This window comes from Bos taurus, chromosome 14, assembly GCF_002263795.3.
Source record: "Bos taurus isolate L1 Dominette 01449 registration number 42190680 breed Hereford chromosome 14, ARS-UCD2.0, whole genome shotgun sequence".
NCBI classification, from domain to species: domain Eukaryota; kingdom Metazoa; phylum Chordata; class Mammalia; order Artiodactyla; family Bovidae; genus Bos; species Bos taurus.
This window is the reverse complement of record NC_037341.1, coordinates 33,556,142-33,571,416: the sequence shown is the minus strand read 5'-3', so window position 1 is coordinate 33,571,416 and position 15,275 is coordinate 33,556,142. Positions and strand designations below refer to the sequence as shown.

At 38.8% G+C, this 15,275-nt stretch overlaps 1 protein-coding gene across 3 annotated transcripts in view; it reads left to right on the top strand.

The window, feature by feature from the left end:
• Positions 1-15,275, top strand: part of SLCO5A1 (solute carrier organic anion transporter family member 5A1) — a 287,931-nt gene that overhangs the window by 199,515 nt on the left and 73,141 nt on the right. For all 3 annotated transcript variants that reach the window (XM_059874429.1, XM_059874428.1, XM_010812085.4), the window contains 2 exons: positions 2,474-2,606; positions 9,862-10,079. In XM_059874429.1, the coding sequence (XP_059730412.1) occupies positions 2,474-2,606; positions 9,862-10,079 (351 nt within the window). The remainder of the gene's footprint in view (positions 1-2,473; positions 2,607-9,861; positions 10,080-15,275) is intronic.

Below are 15,275 nucleotides of genomic sequence, written 5' to 3'. Positions count from 1 at the left end.
GACTTAGCAGCAGTAGCATCAATAGTAAAGCAGAATATAGTCATATCTTTTTATGTGGAGTATATATATGTAATTCTGAGATTTTTTTCAGTCTTTTTTCAATTTATAAAATAAGGGCATGTTTCATCATATACAGATTTTTATATAAAGTGTATGCACATTGCAACTTAATAAAATAGATCATAATTTGAATGCATTATAAGAGTTCTTTGAAGGATCTCCATATTTACTTTTTTTAATTCAATAGTAATGTATTTTCTTTAAAAATTTTTATTGGAGTACAGTTGCTTTACAGTGTTGTTAGTTTCTACTGTACAGCAAAGTGAATCAGTTATACAATACATATATCCCCTCATTTTTGGATTTCCTTCCCATTTGGGTCACCACAGAGCACTGAGTAGAGTTCCCTGTGCTGTACAGTAGATACTCATTAGTTATCTGTTTATACATAGTATTGATGTGTATTTCTGTTAATGAGAGTGATTTGGGCTTAACATTGTTTGCTATATAATAAAAGTGAATTTTTCTGATTCTATAGGTGAATTTTAAAAATCTTGATCTGTATTTCCTAAAGAATTAGGGTTTCTTGGTGAACATTATTTAATTGGTTTTCCATTCACTGCTGATCGAATGGTCCTGCCAGCATAGAGTCTGCACATGGCTTCTTGCCACTTCAAGATGCTGCACGCAAGTGCCCCAGGCATCAACAGTGTGGTGGAAATACCCTTTTCCTCGTCTGTGTTTGTGAGGCAGTCTCTTTCACGGCAGAAGACTATTTTGGGGAGATGATTCATGTCACATTTTGGCCTCATTACAGTTTTGAGTTGTAAATGGCGCTGATTTGCCTAGAGGTGTAAACATAAATTTTATTTTCATATGCTTATGGGAATACCTGAATCGGAAAAAGTACTTGCTATTCTTAAGTTCTGTTTTAGGCTATAAACAGAGAGGTTAACAAGATATTTATCAAAATTCTAATTTTATTTTATGAAAAGCATACTTCCAAAAGAATGCCAATTACTTTCCTCTGTGCCTCCGCACTCCATTTCCAAACACAGATGGAGAAGTCTAAGAGCCTAATGTCTTATTGTTACAAGCAGATGATGCCGTAAGGTAGATAAACACTGTGCTTTTTTCTTTTGAAATGGTGAGAAAAGTGTGAGCAGGTGTTAAATTACCATCTGTAGCTATGAGTGACAGGAAGTATAAGATTATTCAATGCTTATTTAGGTGCAGCTGATAAAGTCAGGGTTTTGATTAGTTCAAATTTGCTTTCTGGTAAATAGGGACTATTTAAAGGATATGACAAATCACTTATTTATTCTTTGGTGAAAATGCATGATAGCAACAGAAAGGAGAAGCATGTGTCACCTGAGTTTGTGATCGTGCCTTATGCACAGGAGTATCTTAAAGGTGTTTATTGATTTGTCCCCAAATAACTGAGTTTCAACAGGGTAAACACATGTTTGGAGTGTGGCTAGATTTTTCTGTGACTTTCAAGGAATTTCATATTCTATCTCAAAATTTGAAAACTGGCAATATATTATTTATTTATCTTTGAAAATTTATGTACTGATGTATTGGCTGCAGAGAGAGGCATGTGAAATCTTAGTTCTCCAACCAGCGAGACTCATACTCAAACTCATAGCACCTGCATTGAGAGTCTTAACCACTGGACTGCCAGGGAAGTCTGCAGTGATTCATTATTTTTTAAAAATTTCAATAACAGCAGTGGGAACAATATAAAGACTTGACAATGTGTTTGTTTTTGTTACTATTATTTTGCTATTAGCCCATTTTGGTGACCACATGTTTTTGGACGGAACGACGTTTCTGATCTACTGACAATAACCCCCTCTCCCCCTTTAGGTGTGCTTTAAAATTTTTTCTAATTCAACTGTGGGTTAGTGCTTTCTGACCTTCTCACTCATGCCGTTTAAGGAGATTTATTAACCTTTAGGTAAGATTCCTCAATTAACAACGAACCGAATGCATTGTGAGGCGTTCTCTGATTCTAAAGTGGTGACTTGAAAACATTAGTGGTTTGAGGGTGCTTGATTAAGCAGCTTTACCAGTTCAACTGAAACCAACTTCATGGCAAAATTGGTCTTCAGTTTCCTCAGCCCATTAGAATATTCTAGCTGGGATGAGTGACATTCCTTTTTTCCCTCTTTTCTTGAGGCTTACTCTGATAGCCTGTCTTGGCTATCCAGTAAACTACCTCAATAACTAGCGCAGGTCTGTACTTTCAGAAGCAACCAAAGAAGTTCTGATGTACTAAGAGGACGACAGGCAACAGTTCAATAAAGGACATTGTTTAAAGCCCAATTTAGAGAACTCTCTAAAGTTCTCTGTTTTTGGAAATTGTTAACTGGATGTAACTGTGACGTAAGCGTGGTATGACTGAAATTAGACAACTACTGAAAGAGATAGCATGAGGTTATATTTCACATTTCCTTTTCTGTCTTCCCAGCCATCATGTATGTCATGGGAGCACTCGGTCCTGCAGTGGGATATTTACTAGGTGGACTTCTTATTGGTTTTTATGTTGATCCCAGAAATCCTATTCACCTTAACCAGGATGATCCTCGTTTCATTGGAAACTGGTAAGAATTGTTTACTGCATCTTTCATTTCATTTGGTATTATGATAATTAGAGTCATAGTCCCCTTGTAGTTAAAATAAGAATTTCCCGAAGAGGAAGATGAAAAATAGCTCAATGTCACCTAAAAGGTGGTGGTAAGCAGGATAATAATCTCCAAAGATATCTTTGTCCTAATTCCCAGATTTATGAATTTACCTTTACATGGCAAAGGGGACTTTTGCTGATGGAAGTTTAGGAACTTCAGATGGGGAGATTATCTGGGATGATCCAAGTGGGTCCAGTATAATCACAAGGGTCTTTATAAGGGAAAGAGAGAGGCAGGAGGGTCAGAGTGAGAGAAGGAGTTGTGATGATGAAGCAGAGGTTGGAGTGATATGCTTTGACAATGGAGCAGGGGACCACAAGCCAAGGAATGCAGGTAGATTGCGGAAGTTCGGAAGAGCAAGGAAGTAGGTTCCTTCGCAGAACCTCCAGAAGGAATTCAGCCACACCCATCTTTTATTGACACTCTTGCCCTCCAGGGGTTACAGCTTCCCAGGTGGTACTAGTGGTAAATAACCCACCTGCCAATGCAGGAGACATAAGAGACGGGGTTCCATCCTGACTCCAGAGCTCTCAGATGATGTATTTATGTTGTCTTAAGCCACGCAGTGTGTGGGGATTTGTTATCACAGCAATAGGAAACCAACACAGAGGAGCTGTGATCAACAGCTTAATCCACATTCTTTAGGATAGAGATGGCTGTTTTCTTCATAGCAGAGGGAAGGAAAAGGGGAATGTGGCTGTGTTGGGACTTCCCTGTGTACTTGAATTAGAACTTGCATTGTCTTTTCTGTGCCTTATAAAAAAATATTTTCTCCCCACTTATCGTATTTGTGTTTTGCTTTGTCCTCATCCACTGCCCAGAACTCTGTTTCCATTGTTCCACTCTTAGTGAGTCTTTTCGCTAAGGAATAGTTCATTTCCCTGGATGTGCTGAAGATGAATTACTCTCTCACTTGCACGCCTTTTTTGTTTAAATTAATTTTATTGGCATAGAGTCGCTTTGCAATGTTGTGTTAGTTTCTACTGCACAGCACAGTGAATCAGCCATACATGTACATATACCCCCTCCCTTTTGGTCGCTTGATAGCCTTTAATTGTCTTGCTAAATACGTAAGCTTTGGATTTTATTTTTATATATTTTTTTAAAGTTGATATGTTGTGTTTTCATTTTTATCCGGTTCAAGATTATTATATTTTTTTTTTCTTTTTGGCCACTCAACAAGTAGAGATTGAACTCATGCCTCCTGTAGTGGATGCACGGAGTCTTAACCACTGGACCACCAGAGAAGTCCCTAAGTTGAGAGTTTAGCAAGAGAACTCCAACTTTGGATGATAGGTTACTTATTCATATATATCCAAGGGCTGCATTTGAATTCTTCCCAGTTCTGAACTTGAACATGATATTTCTTCACAATTGCAAGCATTCAAAGTATTGGCATCCCAAATTTATTTAACATGGATTGGTACTGGGTATACATTGACTAGATATTTTCATTTTAGAATAGAGAATTTCATTATTAGAAACTTGTGTTGAGTAATTACTTCCTAAAGAGTTTCTTAGACTACTTGTGTTCTCTCTGTGTTTCATTTTATAATGAAATTCTTACAATAATAACTTCATAAGTTGAGCTATGTGGGAATAATGTTTAACACTATTTTATAAGCAGTTAATAAATATTAATTAAATTATAGAACACTTGTTATTTTCATAAGTAAATAGTCTTTGAAGGTGGAAGTGTTAAGATATATAATAGATGAGTCTGTCCTGGTAGAATTTTCAAATCATACGAAAGGGAGTTCCCTTGTCAGCAGGAGGGGAATAACACAGGAATTTTATGTTCTTGGTCAACAGTAAAATTTTTGATCTCAATTACTATTTTCTTTGCAGTTCTGAAATAATTCAGAGTAAGAATTTTTTAAAAATTCTCAGAAAATTAGGTTATTAAAATGTATCTGTGACCATCCCATGTATAATCTGTGCTCTGTAAAGATGTCATGAGAAGAGCATGGCAAAAGGGAACAGCTGGAGGCAGAGAGAAAGACAAAGAGGGCCAGATCAGGGGCAGAGAGAAGGCAAGGAAGCAGGTGCTTTAGGATTATAAGTGCTTTATGCTGTTTTTGCTAAGTTTTCCAATGTGCATCAACCCAGCTGGTAGCAAAGTGAAGCAACTAAATGTAGACCCTTGGGTTTAAATCCCGGTCTGCCACCTAATAACTGTGTGACCTTAGGGAAGTTACTTAACTCCTCTGAGCCCCAAGTTTTTTTTTTCTTTAATCCACAAAATGGAAATAGTTGCAGTATCTACTTCATGGAGTTGTTGTGAGGAATAAATGAGTCTGTGTATGCGGAGCTCTAAGTGGTTCTCCCTACATAATGTGTGTTAGCTGTTATTCAGTCTTTTGACTTTAATCTGTGCTCAAGTAGTTTTATTCATTTTAATGACTTAAAATTAGTTCTACAAATGTTAAAAGTTGTCCATATAGAAATGTATACTAGGGTTTTCTTTCTTTTTTTTTTTTTTTTAGCATTCAGTCTTTTTTTAATCAAAGTATAGTTGATTTACAACGCTGTTAATTTCTGCTGTACAGCAAAGTGATTCAGTTATATATATATGTTTTTATATGCCTTCCATGATGATTTACCTCAGGATATTGAATACAGTTCTCTGTGGTATACAGTATGACTTTGAGGCTTACCCGTTATATATATATACAATGGTTTGTATCTGCTAATCTCAGATTCCAAATCCATTCCTCCCTCACTGCCCCACCTTCCCTCACTTAGCAACCATGGGCGTGTTCTCTGTGTCTGGGTTTACATTCATTCTTTTTTTTTTTTTTTTAAATTTTATTTTATTTTTAAACTTTACATAATTGTATTAGTTTTGCCAAATATCAAAATGAATCCGCCACAGGTATACATGCGTTCCCCATCCTGAACCCTCCTCCCTCCTCCCTCCCCATACCATCCCTCTGGGTCATCCCAGTGCACTAGCCCCAAGCATCCAGTATCGTGCATCGAACCTGGACTGGCAACTTGTTTCTTACATGATATTTTACATGTTTCAATGTCATTCTCCCAAATCTTCCCACCCTCTCCCTCTCCCACAGAGTCCATAAGACTGTTCTATATTCTATATTCTTTAAAAATGAATTTTGTCTGTTGAGTAGCCCTGTTTTTAACAGACTTCTAACCTTGAACAGAGTTATTTGATACAACATTAGTTTTTATGATGCCCGATGGTGATGGCTTCCCAGGTGATTCTGGTAAAGTTCCTGTCTGCCAATGCAGGAGACACAAGAGACACAGATTCGATCCCTGGGTTGGGAAGATCCCCTGAAGAAGGAAATGGCAACCTACTCCAGTATTCTTGCCTGGCAAAACCCATGGACAGACGAGCCTGGAGGGCTACAGTTCATGGGGTGGTGAAAGAGTCGGATACGACTTAGTGACTAACAACAGCGCAATAATGATGACAGGTTTTTCGGTAAACATATGCTGGAAAAGAGAAGGAAGGAGTAAGTGAATAATGCTAATATTAGTTGGGTGCTCACTATGTGTCAAACATTACATTAAAACTTTAACCAACATTTTTTTTTTTTCTTTACCAACATTTTCACTGAAGCATTATAACAACCACATGTCATCACTAAGAATTTGCCCATTTTGCAGGTGAGGAAATTGATGGTTGGCAATTTTGATCATCTTGCCTAAAGTCTGAGAGTCAGTGAGAGATGGATAAGAAACTGAGTCCAGGGTGGAGGTTTTAGTCAGTGTACTTAACTGTCCTCCCTTCATGAAGAGTCTCTGGGTAATGACTCATGAAAGGGGTTCTGGCTTTTCCATTTTAGCTCTTACTGATGCATCTGTTTCTGACATATAATGCACACTTCCTTACCTTACCCAGCTTTTCTCAGAGTCCTCTTTGGCACCAACTACCATATGTTCATTTCGATGTTACTGGAGACCAGTTTGCTCTGCTTAGAAATGTCCCTAAACCTTTTTTATTATTTTTGTTCATTTACTGCAATTCTTCCCCTTCTTCTGTTATTTATTCTCCCTTCGGAGTCTTCTGAGTATCTTTAATGTTTGCATGTAATTTTAAGTCAGTGGCTTTGGCTGGAGGTGGGGCCCTAAGTACAGATGTAAATAAAAAAACAGTACTAGCTACCATGAAATTATTGTTGTTTGTGTGGGGCAGGCTGTGGGACTCAGTGGTCAAGGATCTGCCTACCAATGTAGGAGATGCAAGAGATGCAGGTTTGATCTCTGGGTTGGGAAGATCCCCTGGAGAATAAAATGGCTATCTGCTCCAGTATTCTTGCCTGGAGAATCCCATGGATAGAGAAGCCTGGCAGGTTATAGTCCATGGGGTTGTAGAGAGTAGGACACGATTGAGCAGCAGCATACTTTGTCTTCTTAATTTTGATTGTTTCCCCCAAAGTTATTATTTCCTCCCTTTCAGATGAGAAAGCCTGTTCAGAGAAGCAAGCTAATTTCTACAGAATCTTAGGGCTAGTAAGTGGTGAAGACTAGATAAACTCTGGGTCTTCCTGAAGCTATAGCTCAAGAATGGCCCGTCACACTCTGCTGCCTGGCCTCTTCTGGAAATAGTGTGAGAGGTCCAGGGAGCTAAGGAGTTCAGGGGACTTGAATGCAGAGTTTGCAGAAAGAAATTCAAGGAAGTTAAAGGCAGGGCTGGGTTAGGAAAGACCTTGTAGGCAGCCAAGTACAAAAAGGGCCAGATATTTTCATAGCTATGTTCCCTGCAGATAGATGACTCTCTTTTTTAAAAAAACGACCCTCATTCAGTTTATTTATTTAGGAAATGTTTTGAGTACCTAACCTGTGTTAGGCCCTGGGTTCATGATTATATTTGACTCATTGAGATTGCTGGAAGCCTGCTTTGAGACGTCTTCTCAAAATGAAATCCTTTTCTGATTGTTTTAATATCTTAATTGGATACAACGTTAAGTATCTTTGAAAATAGCACACTGGATTTTTAATGACTGGTTCTAGGAACGATTCTCTCAGCTAAGCTATGACCTTTAGCAGCTGATAACAGCATTTTAATAGAAATACTTGCTTTTCTAATTAATTAGAAAAAATTTTAATTAATTTTTTTGGCTGCACCTAGTAGCACACATGGGGAGAAGGCAATGGCAGCCCACTCCAGTACTCTTGCCTGGCAAGCCCATGGACTGAGGAGCCTGGTAGGCTGCAGTCCATTGGGTCGCTAAGAGTCGGACACGACTGAGCGACTTCACTTTTACTTTTCACTTTCATGCACTGGAGAAGGAAATGCAAACCCACTCCAGTGTTTTTGTCTGGAGAATCCCAGGGACAGCGGAGCCTGGTGGGCTGCCGTCTATGGGGTTGCACAGAGTCGGACACGACTGAAGCGACTTAGCAGTAGCAGTAGCACACGGCATCTTAGTTCCCTGACCGGGGATCGAACTCATGACCCCTGTTGTGGAAGAGCAGAGTCTTAACCACTGCACCACCAGAGAAGTCCTGAAACATTTACTTTTTACAAATGAGTTTTTGCTTTGCAGTTGATCTATACGCTGACTGGGTTGTATTCCACATGAAGGCTTAGAATGCTGGTTGCATTCTGATAACAACTGATGGAATGTGTTGATACAGAGGCCAGAATCTGAGTGTTTATGAACTTGGAAGTTTTGAGGACAGAGTTTGAAGTTGAGGAATCCTAGTTGGACAATTTGTGACCCTATTAGGCAAGACCAGGGACCTCTATTTGTTAAGAAAAGATTGAAAGGAGACTGCAAAATTGCCCTTGGGGAATTATGCAGGCAAGAAGTCCCCAGGCCTTAACACATGCTCTAAAGAGGACTAGAATTTGAGGTCTATTCTGCGTTTGCTTCCTAGTCTCGGCAGCATGGCAACTTCAGATGAGTTTAAAGACAGAATCTTGATTCTGTGGAAACTCAAGTTTCACTTCTCCTAGGAAGCTTTCTGACACATTGATTTCCTTTCTGAATTTTTATAGCATTCAAGATCTTCCCAGCACAGGGATCAAATCTGGGTCTCCTGCATTGCAGGCAGATTCTTTACTGTCTGAGCCACCAGGGAAGCCCTTCTATACCACGTGATCTAACAATTATGTACATTCTTGCATTGTGGGGGATTGTTAGGAATTGTTTCTTGTATCTTTAGCTCTTTACAAACAGGTTGTAAGTTCTTGAATGCGAAGATAGAGTGTATATCTTTGTCTCTCTTTTTTTTTTTTTCCTGGCCACATGATGAGTTGAGTGGCATGTGGGATCTTATCCCTGAGCAGGGATTGAGCTGGGAGCACAGAGTCTTAACCACTGGATTTCTGGGGAAGGCCCCAGGTGTAAATGCCTTTATCCCTACTCATTCTTGGTTAAGTTTTGGGAAGCCCAGCTAAGAAGGGTTAATACATTTTTAAGTGCTTGCAGAAAAATATTTGAATGCCATCAGCAATTTGAAAAACATTTCACACCAGGTATTTGGTTTTTTTTCTTTAAAAAAGTGTCTGTACGGGTCCATAAAGCATGATATAGACTCTATATTATTTTTCTATTAAATTTATGGGATATTGACTCAATTCTGACACACACACACATGCACACACACATTCACACGCACACGCACACACACACACACACCCCCTGTGCGTGCTCAGTCGTGTCTAATTCTTTTTGACTTTACGGACTGTAGCCCATCAGGCTCCTCTGTCCATGGGATTTTCCAGGCAAGAGTACTGGAGTGGGTTGCCATTGTCTCCTCCAGGGAAATCTTCATGACCTAAGGATTGAACCTGTGTCTCCTGCATTGTCAGGAGGATTCTTTATCACAGTGCCACCTGGGAAGCCCTTATGGGCTATTGATTTATTATAAAATGCGCATTGTAGTAGGACTAACAATGTTCATTAGCAGAACTGACACATGTGTGCTCAAAAATACTTGAATGAAATTCTAGTCAGGCTGGTGATTCTAATAATTATAATACTAGAATGATTACTGAGTACAGTTCTCATTTATACCATGGAAAGGGAGGATTCTTGTATTTTCTTAGGTTGTCTAACTTCTTAGTGCCATACACCTGATGAAGGTAAAACGTGTTCTCTGGAGAAATTTGTCATCCCACATTTCTACTTTGCTAACTTGTTCTCACTCGTAATATAAAAGCCATAAATGCTGTTCACATCTCCCAATTTTTTAGGTGGAGTGGATTCCTCCTTTGTGCCATTGCAATGTTTCTTGTGATATTCCCAATGTTTACTTTTCCAAAAAAGCTTCCGCCTCGACACAAGAAAAAGAGAAAGAAAAAATATTCCACGGATGCTTCTGGTGATGATGACGTTATGAAGGAGAAACCAGACAGTTGTGAACAAGTGGACAAAAAAGTTTCTCCTATAGGATTTGGGAAGGATGTCAGAGGTAAAGTATACCTTCTGAATAAGTACATGCATGGTGCTTCATATCAGTGCTACTCAAAGTGTGGTCCCCGGCCCCTGCTGTCTAATGGCAGTTCCTGGTCTGTGACAGGGTAAGGGCTGAAGTTGAGAGTCAGTGTTGAAAACGTAAAAAAAAAAAGTTTCAATGGGATAATTTTGTCTGTCGACTCTAATAACAGTAATAAACTGGGCTCACATTTTGTATGTTTTACAAAATTGATTTTCTAATGATTCATCTTTGTTATAACTTGCAAAAGTATCAATAACAGTAGACTGGACATAATCTAAAAATGGTCCTTCCTCACAGATAGTTTGAGAAGCACTGATTGAATTCTAAAGGTGAAGACTTCATATTGGAATGAGAGATGTCTGATTTTTAAAATAATCGTTGCCTCATACAGTGGATAGTTTGTCTCCAGGAACCATGGGTTTGGTAGTGTGTCCTGATCCTTAAAGAAATACAAAACTCACCCTTAGGAAGGGATCTCGTTCAGCAGGGACTCGGTCAAAGCCTCTAAGTGACCATGGAGAAGGACATCCAAGGCATGGGTCTCAAAACCCATCAGAAAAACATCCAGAGAGTTTTCAGTGATGTGTACTGGTCTGTGTTTTCATTTTATTTCTCTTAAAAACAATCACTTTATTAAATCCAGATTAGGCAATCGCAAATCTAAACAACTTAATCTTTACCAGGCCATTTTTGTTCCATAGTCAATACCTGTCTTGAGTGACAATAAATCCCTTTAATCCAGGAAACCTATAATGCCACATTCCCATTAGTTCCTGCCTATTTCCTGAATTCTCTGAATTAAAGTTTTTAAAATTAGGAAGCATAATATAAATCAAGTGGTTACATCAGTTAAGGTTGTTTTAGGTAAAATTCACTCAGGCCCATTCTCATCTCGTTTTGACTACGTGCACAGTAAAGGCAAAGAGGATCCTTTCAGGCCTAGAGGGAAGTTACTAATACATTATGGAACTGTGCCTGCAGCCTAATAGATTGGATTATTTTTAAAGACTATTTTGTTCAAAGCAGTGAAGTGACATTTCATTGGAAATGCTTCTTCCCAGTTAAGTTTTAGATTTACCTTCCCCGTTCCCTCCCCATTAATTTGGGACAGTGTTTACTTTTGGAAATGCCAAAATTACCTCCTCTGCTCTCATAATATAAAATATTCTCTGGATGGTAGTCAGGTAGAGCCTGGGCTCTTACCCCATGGACCACTTCACCATTTTTCATGGACATACGATGGACCATAATAAGGGAGTGAATTAAAAAAAAAAATAACTCAGTTGAGAACAAAGTTGATGTTAGAGAATTTACAACATAGAAATAGACTAAGGGTCTCAATTTAAGGAGAATATAAAGTTGATGCCAGAGGAGAAATAAAGTCTAGAGCTGAAGTTGTCTATTTTATGGCTTAGAGGTAGATGGCTAGAATGTGAAATATATGCTGTGTTGGATAGCAGAGAAAAGGGAGAGAGAAGACTGGTAGGAAACACCAATAGCAGAGGCAACTGTTGATGGAGTTCTTTGGAGGAGGCTGGGTGGACAGTGCTTTCATGAGCCAGCTGTCCTCCGGGTGCTTCCCATTTTCAAGGTGAGGACTGCCATGGCCAGGACCTTCTGAAGGTCTGAGCGTCTTCTTGGCCTGAAGGTCTTCTCTTAGGCTGTGGACTGCTTGGCTCCTGCTTGAGGCAGGCTTCAGGTGCCAAGGAATTAACACTCTGGCCTCCCACCCCTAACAGCAGTCTTAGCCAATGGCTGGTAAGCATCCCAGCTCTGTCCCCTCATGGTGAGACAATCCGTTGTAAGCTGCCCTTTCTTCCTGTGCATCACATCTATACTCCCCATCCAGTGCTTCTCAAACCCCCCAAATAAATGACTTGGACTTGGATCCTTGACTCAGGACCTGCTTCTGGGGCAAAGCTCACTTTGGCAGGCAGATTCACAGTGATAAAAGCTGTCATGGGATTTTAAAATTATTTTTCAGAATTGAATCTATCTACTCTTATGTTAAATGTCTTCTTGTACTGCTAGGGAGTGTTCTCTATCTTTTCTGTATTCAGTTTAATGGTTCAAGGTATTTTCTTTTAGAGTAAAGATTAAGAAGAGTCTTTTGACAGTGATGGGTAGTTGGTTTATAAACTCCATTTTTATTCTGATTTTCTTGTAGATGTTTCTGATAAATTTCCAACTTTTTTACTCTATGCCTTAATTGTGATGAGTGATCTTTGGCAGTGAACCTTATGGTTAGAACACAGAGCTGGCTTATTTTATTTATTTCTACTTGCACTGGACTCTCTAAATGTATCTAGACTGGCACTTCCGGAAACATGTTCTCCTGTTAGAAAGGAATCCTGTTTAAATGAGATTATAAAGTGACAATGTTCTGCTAAAAATTATTCAAGTGATGTTGATGATATTGGAATAATGTTCAAATACAGTATTTAAAATTATATATATCTTTTGCACATTTTATTTCTAATAGCTATCACCTATAGGAAATGACAGTGTAATATTTCATCTGATTTTCAAAAGACTCAATTACATCTCTGAGAATCATTCTACTACAGACAAAATTTGTATTACAAAGCTGAGATACACTAGGTCTTTTTTTTTTAATTTTAAATATCTATTTAATACACACTTTGCAGTTTTACACTTGACCAACTGACATATAAAAATTATAACACAAGTTTTTCCATGTATAATTCTTTTTTTCAGGATTTTTTTTCTTACTCATGTCTGTTACTATTTAAGTCTTGAATGAAAGATTGATTGCTAAGATTCCATTTTGAGTTAAACCACAGTGTGATTCCCAGATCTTTTTTCTTGTCCTGTTTTTTGGAATAAGGCTCCTTTTATCCTTTATATTTGAAATTCATACATCAATATTAGTTTCTTCAAAGAGAAGGTATAAAGAGTGGCCAAGTTGGTATTTTTTGGTTCCTAAAATCAAAAATGATTTAGACCATATAGGATAGTGCTCTTTGAAAAGCTTTATTGCAGAGAATGCAAGAAGAGAATGCACTTTGCTTTCCACCCACTGCCTCCACATTTTAATGATAGACACGGGGAAAATCTGACTCAGTGTTTCTAGGTTCTTATTATAAATTATGCAGGAATAAAACTGTTTTAAAACAACCACAAAGGAGAAAGTAAGAGTTTTTAGTGGATCTGCAGCACCTTCCCATAAAGAGATTAGCACTGATGGCTTCAACATCTTACCATAAAAATAAACAGTTAAAATATTTAAGTGGATCAATTTTTCTGAGGCTTGGGGTCTGGTATTTTAAAAGCCTTCCAAATTTAACTGGTTTTCTTCTTATTCTTAAGCAGAAAATGTTTGGTGGCAGTTAATCATAAGAAAATGTTTATTTTTGTGTTCACTTTAACTTCTAAGCTTAATTGCTTAGCATTATTACATAGCATAAAGCATGACAGATTTATGTGGCTTCTCTGGTGGCTCAGACAGTAAAAAATCTGCCTGCCAATGCAGGAGATGTGGGTTTGATCCCTGAGTTGGGAAGATCCCCTGGAGAAGTGACATATCAGTAATCTTGTCTGGAGAATTCCATGGACAGAGGAACCTGGTGGGCTACAGTCCATGGGGTCACAAAGAGTCGGACACGACTGAGTGACTGACACTTTCACTTTTCACTTTCACATGACAGACTTGCTCTGCTAGACTCTTGTTTGTATTGGAATAGAATATATTATAATCCTAACTAAGTCAAATGGTTACTCTGAGGTGATGCATTGATTCGAAGAGGCCACTGACCCTCTTGTGCTATTGGTGGGAATGTAAATTGATACAGCCACTATAGAAGACAGTATGGAGCTTCCTTAAAAACCTAGGAATAAAGCTACCATATGACCCAGCAATCCCACTGCTAGGCTTATACCCTGAGGAAACCAAAATTGAGAAAGACACATGTACCCCAATATTCATTGTAGCACTATGTGCAATAGCTAGGTCATGGAAGCAACCTAGATGTCCCTCAACAGATGAATGGATAGAGAAGCTGTGGTACATATACACAATGGGATATTACTCAGCCATAAAAGGAACACATTTAAATCAGTTCTAATGAGGTGGATGAACCTAGAGTCTATTATACAGAGTGAAGTAAGCCAAAAGAAAAAAAAAAACATATATTTATGCATATATATGGAATCTAGAAAGATGGTACTGATGAATCTATTTGCAGGGCAGTAATGGAGAAGGCAATGGCACCCCACTCCAGTACTCTTGCCTGGAAAATCCCATGGATGGAGGAGCCTGGTGGGCTGCAGTCTATGGGGTCGCTCAGAGTCGGACATGACTGAAGCGACTTAGCAGCAATGGAGATGCAGACATAGAGAATGGATTTGTGAACACAGTGGGGGAAGGAGAGGGAGGGATGAATAGAGAGAGTGGCATAGAAAGTATACCTTACTGCATGTTAAATAGCTAGCCAATAGGAATTTACTGTATGACTCAGGGAACTCAAACTGGGGCTCTGAAACAACCTAGAAGGATGGGAGGTAGCAGGGACATTCAAGAGGGTGGGGACATATGTGTACCTATGACTGGTTCATGTTGATGTATAGCAGAAACCAATGCAATATTGTAAACCAATTATCCTTCAACTAAAATAAAATTAAAAAAACAGAGGCCATTGGAAGTCAAAGAATTTTGATCACTAGAAGGTTATGTTGTCATCGTTTAATTCAATGACTGCTTATTCTGTAAAAGCTGCTGCACTCCAAGCTATGGCAGATTAGAAGATGAGTCAGCCATGATTTTCCCTCATAGAGCTTGTAGTCCACTGAGGGAGACAGGATGAGTACAGATGGAAATATACTAATGACCAAAAAAGAAGATAGACACCATGGTGTGAAGGTCACAGACAGGCGAGGGAATGTCTAGTTGAGGGGCCAGGGAAAGTTTCATGGAGAAGGTGGGATTTATCTTTCCTGGAAAACTGGAAGGATGTCAGTAGGTGGATGTGGGATGGTGTGAGTGTTCCAGGAAGAGACAGTAAAGGCAAGAAGATCAGATGTGTAGATGCATTTGAAAATGCTGAGCAAGTGCATTGTGGTTGGTGTGTTGGCTGTACATGACGGAGCCCTGGGGGATGAAGTTGGGAAGGTCAGTTAGAGCCATCTTGTGTGTAGAGAGCTAAAGTTCTA